General features: G+C 40.5%; 1 protein-coding gene across 5 annotated transcripts in view; it reads left to right on the plus strand.

Moving 5' to 3' along the window:
- The window catches only part of MFSD6 (major facilitator superfamily domain containing 6), a 28,787-nt gene extending 16,033 nt beyond the window's left edge, over window positions 1–12,754 (plus strand). For 3 of the 5 annotated variants that reach the window (XM_050340051.1, XM_050340052.1, XM_050340050.1), the window contains exons 4-7: window positions 4,848–5,009; window positions 5,590–5,688; window positions 7,803–8,083; window positions 10,515–12,754. In XM_050340051.1, the coding sequence (XP_050196008.1) occupies window positions 4,848–5,009; window positions 5,590–5,688; window positions 7,803–8,083; window positions 10,515–10,697 (725 nt within the window). In that variant the 3' untranslated portion in view covers window positions 10,698–12,754. Of the gene's footprint in view, window positions 1–4,847; window positions 5,010–5,589; window positions 5,689–7,802; window positions 8,084–10,273; window positions 10,298–10,514 lie in introns of all 5 variants that reach the window. The other 2 variants (XM_050340053.1, XM_050340054.1) reach the window with 2 other exon arrangements.
- The last annotated feature ends 2,185 nt before the right edge of the window (window positions 12,755–14,939 follow it).

Raw genomic sequence — 14,939 nt, forward strand, 5'->3', positions numbered from 1 at the left:
AGTAATTTGAGCCCTGTTGTCGAGTCCTGTTATAGAAGAAGTCTGCAAGACCTTCATTGCAGTGTTAAAGAATAAATTGTTCCAATTTAGATTTTATGACTTTTTTTTTTGGTCTTTGTGGTGGGTACCACTTCTCAAAACTGTGGAAAATCGTAACTATTTTACTTTCTTCAGTATTTGAAGAATCAGTATTTGAAGAATACATTTTTGAAAATACATTTTTTTACCATCTTTTTAAAGCCAGTATTTTGGAGATTTAGAAACTTTTCCACAGGTTATACTTAGAAGTTTTATTCTTCTGTGTGCAGCACAACTTGAATTTAACTAATTCTATTATATTTACAGAAGTCTTTGTCAGCTAGATTTTAACATGAGTTATGCTATTGGAGAGCAATGTGTAGATCTCTATGTACACATAGAAAGAGATGTGTTTGTGTCCTGTCTCCTTACCCTCCTAGCTAGTAAAACAGTTTATCATATTAAAACTGGCACAACAGCAAGCTTCTGAATTTTTTTATTAAAAAACTCTTGAACTACAACTATTGAATTGATATGTCAGTGTTCCTAACAAGTGTTAAAATAGGAAAATGTTACAAAGAACCTTAAGAATGAATATGTTTTATACTCTTACCTGCTTAAATGTCAAGGGAAAACAAATGAATACAAAGGTTTGGTTGTTGCCTTCTAGGTACTCTCATTTTAAAAGATGTCCCAACTCAAAATATAGGGGAAAAAAATTGTGGTTTTAACAATGCAGGCATACAGTAGTGCCTGGAAGCATCCTGTAATTCATGGCTGAGAAAGAAGTTTCTTTTACTTTGAATGTGGTTTTTATTCTGCTGAAATTTCAATATGAATTGCACAATACGTAGGTTTACCTTTACAGCAAGGCTGTGAGGGAGCTGTTTTGATGGGGTTTTTGTGTGGCACAGTCACGAGTAATTGAAATTTAAAGAAAAAACTAGGGACTTTCAAAATAATCCTTTCTCATAAATGTATCTACCAGACTTTATCATATTTAACCACTGCTGAATCATGTACTCTTTGGTCAGTCTGGCTGTTTGCAGTTATTTATAGTCAGCAAATGAGAAAGTTCAAACCAAACCCACCTACACACAGACAACTTCCCCCCTCCAGCCCCCAGGTCTCTGTGTTCTGTCTGCACTTCCAGCCTGCACCAATCACTTGTTAGTGTCCATGACATCCACAGGTGCCCTGTATGCGTGTCTGACCACTGCCGCTGCATTTGTTAGATTCCAGTCATCTCATTCAGTGCTGGCAAATGGGAGATCAAGGTTACCTTTTTAGAAGTACTGTTGACTTCCCTCCCCCTTTATTCATTTCCCTCCTACTCTTTCTAGTTTTCATCTGTTATTGATTCATTATTTCTTTTGCACCAGTTCCAAATCCCGTTTATTTGGGCTCTGCTCTTCTCTCTTACATAACCTCTGAATATGTTGGTAGTGATAAGAAGTGACACCTTAATGAAATTTGGTGAGGTGGAAGCTCTTATTTTTAAGTGAGCTTGTTGACAGAGGGAAGTAATACTTATAACTCCTTTCCCTATGTAAGGATTAGAAGTATTTAAAAAAAAAGAAGATTGTGCAGACCATGTGGGAACCACGTGGGCCACATGGCTGCATCGAGTTGATGGGCCTTTGAAACCCTTCAGTGAAGTCCTTGTTCTAATCGCACATGACCTTTCTCCAAGAAGCTGTCAAATTCTATGTAAATTCCAGTTCCATCAGCTCCAGGGGTTTTAAGGCTAAAAATAGCTTCATCTGAGTTCTGTAAAAAATTTATTTTTCTTTTTAATGTGTTTCTGCAATACAAGCAGGATTATCCCCATGTGCTGTGCTGAAGGGCATGAGGCATTTCTGGAAGATGACTCCGCAGACTGCATCTATTGATTGTAATAAGAACCAAGCTGTGTCTCAGCTGCTGTCTGTAATGGGCATGGGGACAGCTCCTTACGTGTGTTGCACTCTCAAAGGAGTACATGAGGAGGTTTAAACTCCCCTCTTAATTTAGAGTTTTGAACCACTATGCTGTATGGCACAAGCAATATATGAAAATAAGAGCTAAGGCTGAATCTGTAATAACTGAAACTTTCAAGGCATCCTCGTAGGCAAATATGTACAGTGTATATATCTGTGTCATCAGTCTGCGAGCACACAAGCAATCTTGTTTATTTTGCACCTAGAGAATGGAAGTTTTTTTACTCTAGTTAGCTGGCAGCTTAGCGTTCCAGAACAGTGGTCCAGATTCTCTGGTGACAGTTCTGCTAGCACACCAATTTGCATGACAGGAATTTTCTAAATTACAAAACTATATTGTTAACCTGAAAATTAGGTGTTTTCACTTGGCAGTTACTCAGCAAAATCTGTAACAAATACTGTTCTAAGAAGTGGCTCCTACTGATGTTCCAGCAACACAGGGATGCCTAGAGAGCAAAGAGCTTCAGCCTTTAGCTGGCAATAATTATGATACATATTTATCTTGAAATAAATTGGGATCCCAAAATCTTCGGTTCATGGTTTATATATAAATCAACCTAAATTTGTGAAACATTATAAGCATAACACTAGGATTGTTACACTTGTTGGAACTGTAGTTCAGATGATGAAATGGTGGTTAGTGGTTTTAGCAAATAATGTCACAATATGTATCTTCTGAGCAATTTCTTTTAAAAAGACTTGTGGTTAGCAGTAATCCAGACCAGACTTCTTATACAAGTTGTTGTAAAAACTGTTCCAAATAGTCACTGTTGTATAAATAATTATAATAAAAATCACATTAGTAATGTACACATACTAAAAATAAAATAAAAACACAAAAAACCAAAAAAAAAAGGCTGTGCTTTTAAAGACAAGTGAAGTAAGCTAGTTTAAGGTTATGGATTTGTTTTCAGAGGAATTGGGAACACTATGTTCTAACTAGACTGCCTAGAAAAGGTGAAAACATCCAAGAACCTGTTGGTTAAGTTATGGCCTTTTGTGTTCATACAAACTCAGTGGTATTGTGCTTCACGGTTCAAATCATTTCTGATGTGTTTTTGATTTGCCTGGCTTTAAAACTTGAGTTACTCCTAATAGCTTATAAAACTGCGTGGTTTATGTTAATTGATGTACTTTCTAAACCAAAACCGCTTTACCTATTTAGATTAGTTTTGCCTTGTTATTGGGGCAGTTCCTGGTTGCTATTTGCAATGTGTGCATGGAGCTGCATAAAAAAGGTAGTTTCAAAACTCCTAAGATTTTTGCAAGGAAAATCTATGACTTTTGAAGCCTTAAACTGTAAATGATAAGGTAATATACACTCACCTTAATGCAAGCTTTTTAGTTTTCAACAAGGTGATGAACTATTACCAAAACACCCCTGCATCTCTGATCTTTACAAACCCAAGGCATGAGAAGTTTTGATTTGGAATGAAGTTGACCTGTACAGCCTGGTGGACATCTAAACATGTACACCTACACTGTATCAACTTCAGATAGTGCTATTTATCATTGTACACCTAAGCAAAACCCAAGTTATTTTGTGCGTTACAAAATCACGTTTTATGGCTCTTAAGAGTCTTCAACCTAAATGCCGAAATAATTATTGAGTGTCCAACTATTAGTTCACTAATAACTGAAGTACAGGGGACAGAAGCACGATGACTGAATCACCAGTTGTGCCAACATTTTTTTAAAGCCGAGGCAGTAGAGCTTAGGCATTGGTAAGCTGTGATGACTATTTTTAATACCTCTCAAATAAGAAAAAAACATTCCCACTCAATCTGAGGGTGGCAAAATAGTTCAGGCTTATTTTTAATGTGTGGTGAACTACAGAACTGTTTTGGTTTTCCATCTTCTGCACGATCCTGCTTTTCCCTGTCCGGTTACTGGCAGTCCACAGAAGCCCCTCAGGCAGATGCTCAGAGGTGAGGGCTCCACCTGCAGCCAGTCTCTGTATACTGAGAGTCATGTGCTGCCTGGAATTCCCTTAGCTCTCCTTCTGCGGGAGGAAAGAGTTCACAAACCTGAATCTGCCAGGCATGTGCTGGAAAGACACCTCCAGAATCTCAGCTGGGGCTGTCTCTGGTTCGTGGCCATGGCTGATGAGTGAGGAGCCCCAGGCTCGCTCCTGGAGTGGGAGTGATGAGGCGGAGGTGGCACAGTGCCCACGCAGGATGCAGTCACAGTGGGAGGGAGGGCTCGCTGGCTCTGCCTCTCAGCAACAGGCGTGAAAAGCAACATCCTTGGCCTACTCTGAGGAGCTTCTGTGCTGTTCTCATCTGGACTGTTCAGTGCTAAATGCAGAGTGTGTTGGTGTTGAGTTCAGAAAGAGTTTGCTGGGAGGCGATGGGTTTTCTGGGGGAGTGAGAAGGGTAGGAGGGGATTCATTCTTGCCTGTGAAATAACGTGGATATCTCTGATACAGTTTGGATTTCATAACCTTTGTGCTGCCTTCATTGTGGCAGAAAGGAGACTGCTGAGAGAAATCAATGCTTTAATTGCCTGCAGCTTGTGAAATCGGGACTGCATTCCAAAAGCCCTGGGCCACTTCTGAAGGCACAAGGAATCTGGCAGAGAGATTTGTCTTCCTAGGGACTGTGTGTCAAGGAGGGGAGTGAGGTCATCTTAGAGGGAGAAAGAGCTATTGCCAGGCTGCAGAAGGGGTTGTGCTGTCTCCCTGTAGCTTGGTTTCCAGTATCTCATTACCAAACACTGATTTGTACTTCGCAGACATTTGTCAGTGAGGGGGTTTTGTTTTTTTCTCCATGTGCTGATGAGTGCAGTTGCTCAGGTGTTGTGTTGGGACACTCTTGGCCTGTTACTCTTCACAGCGTTCCATCTCTCCAGGTGTCACACACGCAGCCATATGGGCAGCCTGTATTTCGTACCTCAGTGCAGCTGTGCCTCCGGAGCTGAGGACGTCGGCCCAGGGAATCCTGCAAGGTCTCCACTTGGGTCTGGGCAGAGGATGTGGAGCCATGGTTGGAGGAGTTTTGGTCAACTACTTTGGTAAGGACAGACTCTACTGAAAAATTTCATTTTATTTATTTATTTGGTTTTACTGAACTATCGGCTTTAAACTTATTTATGCTTTAGGTATTGTTATACCTTAAAGAGTAATACACTTTTTATGAATCATAGTCATAGAACTGCTCAGGCTGGAGAGGGTCCTGGAATCTCAAGTCCAGGTCCCTGATCAAAGCAAGGTCAGCACTGCATTCAGACCACAGTGCTTTTGGCTTTGTCCTGTCAGTGTTATAGGTTCATTAAATATGTTTTGCCTAAACATTTTTAGCATTGTGGAAGCAAATCTCCAACATGATCCATAAGTAAGATGAATGAATCCTTTGTTAGAGAACAGGTTGATGCTATAAAACCTCTTGATGAAAAAATGAGAATCTAATTGCTTGGTTGAAAATCCTTTGCAAAAATACTTGGTTGAAGCAGTGTTGGAGGAGGAAAATGTAATGAAACAAGCTAATAAGAGTCTGCATGGGCAATATATAGCCAGGGAGCGCATAATGCTGACTCATTTTATTTTATTAAGTAAGTAGGTTCTCAATTTGGAAAAAAATGCATCTCATTACAGGTCCTGCTGCCACATTCAGAGGAATAGGGATGGCTTGTTTAGTGATTTTGCTTCTGTTTGCCCTGATCCAGTGGCTGTTGGTTCCTGATGAAGAAGAAGGTAAATGTTCATGTCACTGAGACACTACAGAATTAGAGCTAATGAAAAAAGATCCCTCTGAAGCTGCTTCTGCAGCTTTAATTTTGTATGTTTGGTGTCTTGACTCAGATTTTAGCAAAAGAGTTTGTTTTCAAGTGGGGAGTTTTTTCCTGAACAATGAAGAAATTGAAGTGATGTGCTGCTGCTGTAAGAAGGGCAGCACTGAGTTCTGGAACATCAATAGAAGGAAAACAAGATGTATTTTGCTGCCTGTACATCCTCTCAGTTCTGGGAACCCCTTAGGTTGGTCTTTACAGCTGTACTGAGTCATTTCAGTTGCATCAGTTCTTTAAGGTCACCTCGATCCCACTCTGTGCTCTCATGTTTTACCAGTGGAAGCCACCAACCAGAAATTGTAAAGATGGCTTTCACAGGACACAAAGTTCTATAGATTTTTAAACCTGAGATACTTCCCCTCTGGTGGAACTTGAACTTTTTAATCTCTAACTTTATTATAAAGGCTAACCAGAAATAAAGTACTTGGTGCAAACTTAAGGAACTAGCATAAATAAGATTCTTACAAAGACAACAAAACTCTAGGAAGTTCTGCAAAGTCATGAATTTTTGATCTGATTTTACCCAGATGTTATTTTCCAGTATGAGCTTTGAGTATGACATGGAAATTAATTCTCTTTAACTGGAATATTAAGTTAATTGCCCTTGACTAGATATCAAGTTCCCTGTACTAAAGTGTTTCAATATTTATTTTGCTAGTATTTTCCTCACCTCTGCTCAAATAATAAGGGCAAAAATTGGAAAGCAAAAGGGGTAGTTGCTGCTTCAGTTTCCCATCACCATTTAGTTAATTACATGTGAACTTACAAAAGACCAGGGTGTTCACAGTGGCCTTACTCTGTTTGTTTCTGTCTTTCGGTTTCATTAAATACTCACTACTCATCTGAACAGTGTGTGTGTTAATTTTAAGCCTGACAGTAATTAGGCTGCTTTCACGCAGACCAGTTGGATGAGTAAAATGAAGCATGTGGTCAAGTGTGTGCAGGATTAGTCTCTTCATTTCTTTGCTCCTGGGAAACACCCAGCCCTTGCTTAAAATATCCAGTACCATCCAGTACCATTTGTAAACCAAATACAGTTTTATAATTTGGGGGTAAAAAAAGTATTTTTAATTGGTAAAATATTTTTAATTGGGAAAATGTGCTTTTTTCAAACTTTACATAATGTGTTGTTTACAGAGAGCATACAGCTCTTACTGAAAACATCCCTCAGTTTCTAACAATCTGCCTAATTACTTTCTGTATGTATATAAATACTCTGGCTCTCTGAGGCTTTAGAGCACATTGTGTTGGGTCATGACAGTCGTTTTGTGGATGACATTTCAAGACAGTTAGGAAAGCTATTACAGTTTACTGGTGTCTCAGTTTAATGAGACACAAGTGACAACTGGAAGACCTCAGATGTAAAGGTCTCTTTGGAGGATTTCTTCCTTTACCTGAAACTCTTTGACAGATAATTTGTCTCCTCTCACGAACTGTGTAATTCCATAGTAACTATGAAGGGATATTATTTTCTTAAGAAAAAAATGCAGTGAAGATGCAGAACAATTTTTTCATTCAGATCAGTATGGTTAGAAGTGTTAAGATCAGCAATTATGATGATGTAGGCCATGTCTTTTCACTGGCTTCCTGTCTGAAGCCAGTGTTTAGTTATGAGTATGGCTCAGTTGGAAGGTGCAGGCTTTATGCAGAGAAAGAAGTTTGCTACAAGTCTATAAGACTTATTTTCAGTTTGCATGTAACATGAAAATGAATTCTTCCATGTAATGGGGAAATAGGAATTTCTAATGGCTAACTGAGAACAAATGGACTGTTCCACACTCCTCAGCCCTCCAGTGTGGGCAGACATCTCACATCCCTCAGTGGCTCAACCCCTGAGCCTATGGGGCAACAGCCACATCATGTTTCCCTGACTAGACTGTGGTGTGTGGCTCCCAGCTGCTTTCAGGGTGGTGATGACCATAGTGTGAAAGCAAGAAACACTTTGTGTTCATTGTCTGCATCAGGGTTTTTTTTAATGTGTGTTGGCGTTGCCAGTGATTATTTTGTTTTAAACTTCAGAAAAGACAATGCTGGCGGAAAGGATCCCAGTGCCTTCCAGTCCTGTTCCCATAGCAACTATTGACCTTGTACAGCAGCAGTCGGAAGATATCATGCCTCGGACTGAGTCCAGACTCCCTCTAAAGAAAACTAAACACCAAGAAGAGCAGGAGGATGTAAACAAGCCTGCCTGGGGCATCAGCTCTTCTCCGTGGGTCACCTTAGCTTATGCTGTCTACCAGATAAAAGAGATGGTTAAACTATCGAAAACCAATCCAGCTCCTGAGAATCAGCCTTTGCAGGTAATCTTCTAATGTGCAGGTAGTTCTTTCTTACTTTTTAGATTCTTAAACACCCATATAGCTATGTAAATCTGTTATTACCTGGAAGGTATTTTCTGTCATTTTGTAGTAAAGCTGGACTTGCGACACAGTAGTTAAAATACTGCATGAAACAGCGTTGCTTTCTATGTATAATACAGCAGGAATAACTATTTTTTGCAAGTATTATCTTCCTGAAGATGGGAGGAGAGGAAGGGACATAGAAAGAGACTCTGTTTGTTTTATGGACTCAGATATACTTGAATTCCCTTAAAATCTACATTTCTTTTCGTATTAGTTGGAATGTGTGAGTTATGCATTTTGCAAAATTTACAAGGTGATAATTGAGCATGAAGATGCATAGCTGGTTAACAGACTGTAAAATTATTTTTATTTAGTTTTGCTTCCTTGGGCGATGCTGTCAGACATCTGCATGGTTGCTGAAATAGGTGTTCCAGAGAACTCCTGATGGCATACAGAGCCTTCTTTTCAAATGAAGTTAATCTCTTTTTTATCTAGAGTTCCACCAGATAAGAGCCATCTAAGATAAGACTTAAAATGTCTAGTGGCTGGTCCTTACTTTACACCATTCCCCTTCTGTCCATTCACCCCCAAGAAATGCTTGTAATAGCTTCATCAGTGGGTGGTTGGATGGGCTTGGATCTTGAACTTGTAATGCTCTGGCTCTGCCTTTCAGACTGGAGCTGAAGCAAAGTAGGGAAGCCCTGTCCGTGCAAGTTCTAGAACAGCATGGTCAGTGTCAAAACCACTGTGTTTACCTGTCTGGAAGGAGTGGGTGAGGTTCCTTCTCATGCACCCAGTAGGCGTAAACACAGAAACACTTTTTCCATAATTGCTGTCTTTAGAAAGGGGTAATTTGGGATACGAGTGTGAATCAGCAGAGCAGTGTGTAGGAATTTCACCTGGTCAGTGATCTCCTGCCTTCTTTACTTGACTTTTTTCTTGAAAAGACATTACAGGCTCGTCTGCTTTAGGTTGTCTGGGTTTTTTGGTTGGTTTTGACCTTCCCAGAATCAAAGAATGTGAGGATTTTTGGTAGTGATACTGATCTTTCACAACATCTCAAGATATCACAAGGACATCAAAGTAATTTGCCCAAATTAATTGCTCTGTTTCCCACTGTAAATGTCCTCAGAGCCTTGGTTAGTGTAAACTGCCCCCTGATGAACCAGAGAAGTCACACAGAATGTAGGCAATGACCATTGCAGGAAAATACTGTTTTTCAGGTATGTGGTGTCTGAGAGTGACTTGTCCAACACTGCTGAACACCACCCACCTGCTTCCCTGAGAACTGTGAAGAGACCAGAAGGACTTTAGTGCCTGTTCTCTACGGCACATATCTCTTCATTATTCTTTTCTTTCTGCAAAAATACAGTGCTGATATAAAAGCAGTCTTGCTCATGTGCCAGAATTTAATGCACCACATTGTATCATTTACATCATCACCTCTGTTGTCCAAAATCTCTTATCCATGTTTCAGGTGCCCCAAGATGACAAACTTACTCCAATATATTTTGGGTTTTGTACTCAGTCATTTATTTTAGGCTGATGATATTAAATACTGAAACTAGGAAAAGGCTGCCTGGCTTTCTTATTAAATTTGTTAAGTAGCTTCCTTAAAATGAAAATAAATCATTTGGAAGGAGGGTCAGTGCATAGAGAATTATTCCTGACAAAAAATTACTCCTTCTTATTCCATTAAGATTTTGGATTGATTTTGTTTCTGCTTGCTTAGATTCCTTCAAATGAAGGGACATACTGGCCATATTCTCTGTGCTTCAATGCAAAACAAATAATCACAGGGAGTGTGTCACCTTCTGATGAAAGGTATTTGCATGAGCACTTGCTGTTTCAGTCCTGGGGAATGTATCCAGTGTTCAGATGTGCTCGTGTTCCCTGGGAAGGCCTGTTTAAGGAGGTGGGACAGAACTGTACATCAGTACTGCAAACGTTCTGCCAGTGTGACAGTCTGAGCAGTACCTTGGGCGGGGAGGGGCCTGTTGAGAAAAGCTGTATTTAAGGAGCGTGAAAAAACATTATAGACTTGCTTGGTCAAAAGAACGATCTTGTTAAAACACTGTGAAGTCCAGTTCATTGTCTTTTTCCCCTTGAAACACAACAAGTTTGTTTTTTGCATGCTTCTTGGGAAAGTGCAGTTAGGAAAAGAGATGGAAGGTAAGCTACTGTCTGCTTGCTATTACTGTCATCTGGATTTAAATGTACTACTTTTGCTTTGCTGCTTTAAGTTTGATTTGTTATGTTGCGGGCGTTCAAGTAAGTGCTTTGTGAATTTCCAGCAGTGCCTGAATGCATCTGGGGGGTGTGCCAGTGGGGACAGTGTCCTGAGTGCTTATCTTGACTTTCTCTGTGCAATCCTTTCCCCTCTCTTTAGAAAATCAGTGAGAACTCCAGTGCTTCATCAGCCAGCTCAGCAAGACAACCCCAAAATCCGACAGATTCTGGGCAGTCCGGAAATTGTTCAGCACCAACACCTACAGCAACATCAGATTCCCAAGTAGATGGCAGCCGTGTTGTGTCGGATCATGATGCTCAGCCTGCTGCTGCAGGGCCCTGAGATGCACTCATCTTATCAAATCCAGTGCATGGAATTCTGCTTCTCACCTGGGAATCGCTGGAGTAGGAGCTCAAAAGTAGGACTTCCTTCATCTTAACAATCATAATGTGATGCAGTGCAAGCTTTTAACTATATAAAGAATATTCATATGACTACACAGAGCAACATGAGCAGGGAAGCCAAAAGTTTGGAATTCTTGAGGGAAGTGATGTTGACCAGATAGAATGGTAGGAAGAATTCTTGGCTGCTTTGCTAAAGCTGAGTCAAGTGCTATGAGATTTCTTTGCAATCTGTAGAAAAAATAGAGTTCACTCCTCGCTTGCTGAGGCACGGAGTGTCTGACTTGATTGGATAATTTTCTTCTTTGAATTTATTCCCAAATTAAAATGAAGAGACTTTTTAAGAGCAAAACTTGAGTTTCCCTGAATAGTCTATTAGAAAATACCAGATCCAATAATTATATGAGTGTCACAAAACTGTTTTTGTAAAGATTTCTCAGAAACAGAGTAGGTTTAGGAAGTGTATCTTAACGTTATGGTGACGGATTAAGTAAACCACACACATACTCAAAGAATATGTTCTTGAAGCCGAGTTTCTCTTGTTTGAGATAAAAGGTTTAGTTCTGCAAAGCAAAGGTTTTGAACTGGCATTTTAGCGAAACACAAAAGCTGGAGGAAGGCTTCTGAAGAAGTTACCCTCAGCACTTGCAGCCCTGCAGTTGGGCATAGGTTGTGTGTGTTTGGGCAGTTTTAGGTTTGATGTTGTATTGAGATGAGAATCTTTGATCAAGATTGCACAGCCTGAGATTGATCAGGGGTTTTGATGGACATTCTGTCTTCTTGGGGTTTTATTTCATCATCTGTAAAAGGGTTTATTTAATGCAGTATAGTTACTATGGTTATTTATTATGAAAACAGTAAGCTTTAAGTGCCTAGGGAAGGTGGGGGGTGGTAGGGAGGAAATCACCTTAAAATCTTAATGTTTAGAATTATAGGGGCAAAGTAGTTGATGCAGAAATCAAGTAGAGTGGGTGATTCTCAGGAGGAAGCAAATGTAACTCAACTGCAGTATGTTTAGGAAGTTACTTTGCCCAATGTCAAGACACTGGAGGACTTTGGATTATGTTTTGTTATGCTTCTCAATACTAACTGCAGCCAGCTTGCGTGCTGGTGCACGGTGAACATTACTGCTGGAGGGAAATCCTTGGGCTCAGGGAGGAGTCGGGAGGGGTTTAGTCAGGATAGTGTTTTGGCCCATTTTCGTACCTTAACAGCTTGTTCCTGGGGAATTCTGAGCACTCAGCTCCCAAGGGACCGAGGGAGCCTTGCTCACCTGCCCTCCTTGAAGTCACACGTGCATGAGGTGTCAGGCCTTCCGTGAGGAAGGTGTGTGCTGTGGGAGTGTGCAAGGAGCCAGAGGCAAGGCCAGCAGGAGCTCAGGGGTAGGCAGAGGAAGATGGCAGTGGCTGAGCAGGAAAGGGGGTGCACAGGTTCACCCGCTCTGACATCTGGTGAGCTTGACTGAAGGGGTGTCCCGTAGCTGTGCTTTAGCTGTGCTTTTAGAACAACCCACGTTCTGGCAGTGCCTGGGACCAACACCACAGACAATAAAAAGAAACATCAATGACTAGCCACTAGTTACTTTTTTTGCACTTGAACTTAAATGTACTGTACTCACGTAAATCCTCATGACTTGTCTAAGTGTCCTTTAAAATAAGAAATGCATTTATTTTATGTTTGTATAAGTTGGGGGAGAACTAAAGACTGAACAGGTGACAGGACAGAAGAATGCTAAAAATCATCTTGAGGCTAACCAACCATTTGTTGAGTTCATGCTGTATGGTGTTACCTCAGCTGCTACTGCATAGCACCTGGATTGTGAAGTGAAGAGCTTGTACACTGTGTTTACACTTCAGAATTGTGTATTTGAAATGCCTGCTCTTTTTGGAATTGTATAGTCATTCTATGTTGCAAAATGGACATGTACATCTGGATTTTGATATTTGTGGAACTCTAAAAACTGTGGTAAGAAATATAAAATATCCATAACACATTTAATAGTATCAACCTGAACTTTTATTTCATTGGCTATTACAGTGTCAGCAGTGAACATAACCACCTGAACTGAAAACAATTCAATGATAATGACCTTTTACAAAGATCAGCGGAGGATACTGAACCAAGAGCCTGGGAACTACTGTGTTAAAGCAGTGTTTCATAATAAATGCTGACTGTAGGCACTAATTCCCTTCTGTGGGGTGCAGGAATATGAGGGATGCACAACAATGTGCATCATAAAGTGGTTGATATGGAAATGTGCAGGGCATCATTGTGAACACCTTGAAACAGAAGATAAATGTAGCATCCTTTGTTAAGGAAGAAAAGCTTTTGTAACAGGGCAGTGGATTAACATCTAGATTCTCTTCCCAGATTTTCTGGCTGAACAGTAGACAGTATGTAACAATTGTGTTTCAGTAAGCCTGTGTCATCTCCACCTATCACAGGAGCACTGTGCAAGCGAACTCACTGTTGGCAGAGGGCTCCGGTCACAGCAGCTGCTTTGGGCGGGTTTTGTTTATGAAATGCTTCCAGTGTTGGAACAGGCTTGTGAGGATTTTTAAGGTTAGTATTAGATATCCACCAAAATAGCCATCATCTTTCCCATGTTGCTGCACTTCTGTCTTGCATGCATTTAGTAGTTTCCTGTTCTGCTCTGGATAGTATTTACCCATCTCTGCCAAATGATGGATCTTGCAACTGCACAAAACATGGGTTGATTTTAATTTCTTTTTCATTTTTCCTTGTTGAAGTAGGCGTACCTGGTATTGCTCTAAATAATTTAGAAAAAGGGACAGTGTCTGAAAACATGGAATTGCCTGAACTGGGGGAGCTGTTCCATTTAACATATCGCTTAGGTAAAATACTACCTTGATGCATAATCTGGGCTATTGTATATAAATACATATTATGTATTTATATCATACAAATATGTACTTATGTATCCCCCTCTTATGGAAGGAAAATCATCACCACCTCACTAAAGAGAGGACATCCAGAAAAACTGTGTGTTTAAGCTTGGACAAATCTGATTCTCCCCCTTGGGCTCAAATTGCATGGATGGTAGTTCTTGGCTAACGATGAAGTGCACTGAAAAAACACCTGTGTACTTAAAACCCTGCAAAAAACATTTAACACTGACATCTCTTCAAGTATCCTTTGGATAATCTCTAATAATTTAAAGTACTTCATATTTACAATGGTGACACAGGCAAAGGTAAAATATATCTCATTTAGTCTCCTATGCTATCAAAGATAATGAGGCTTTCCTCCACTTTTGCAGCAGCTTGTTGCTAGTGCCAGAGCCCCAATCCAAGCCTTCCAGAGTATGGGTGGCAATTTAGCTGTGGATTTGGCAGCAAGCCTCTCTTAGGGGTGAGTCTTGTTGCTTGTGGCCTTCCTGAACAGAACTCCTGCTCTGTTTTTGAATGTTGTGGAGTTAACAGTGAGTATATTTTGGATCACCTGCTTGACAGGGCTTCTCTCTGCTACTCATGCTTTAGATTCTGCATAGGTCCTTATGCATTTATGCCTTATGGCACTAAAGGGGGTTAAGTGTCTCTTACTGTCAAGTGGAGTGTTTGTTCCTTGTAAAATGAAGCAAGCTGAAGCAACATAAAGGAGGAAGAACCGTGGAAGTCAGGCTTTTTGAGCATCAGCTCCAAGTCCCATGTTACACAAAGGAACTCTTGCAATACGGTGTGGCTGCCACTTCTTAGCACTGTTAAGAGGTAAGATGTTTTCTTCCTTGTGCAGCGCTGGACAACGAGAACCCAGCACAGCACATGCACTGCTGAAGTCACACTGCATCATGAGGCACGTTACAAAGAACAGGTACCCCTTCTAAAGTAAATACATCCCAGTCTGACGTGCCCTTCTGGAGCATCACTTCCTACTGCTGGCAATTCCTGGTGGGTTTGTAAGATCAGGCAGTGACAGAATTGGTGGTCTTTTGTTTTCTGCAGTATGGAAGACAGTAAAGGAAAACAGGAAGGTTAAGAATGTAAGAATATAGGGACAGTCTAAAGAACAAAAGAAGGAAATGACCTCTGCAGGTGGATGAACTAAGGGTACAAGCTTAGCCTAGGACTCCGTAATACATAAGTTAAAAGACACTGGACTGCCTGAACTTCTCCCCCTGTTCTGTCTTCTCCTCCCCACACACCTGCTGTGAGAAATCCCACAG

Source organism: Myiozetetes cayanensis, unplaced genomic scaffold (assembly GCF_022539395.1).
Source record: "Myiozetetes cayanensis isolate MyiCay16 unplaced genomic scaffold, myiCay2020 scf9, whole genome shotgun sequence".
NCBI lineage: Eukaryota > Metazoa > Chordata > Aves > Passeriformes > Tyrannidae > Myiozetetes > Myiozetetes cayanensis.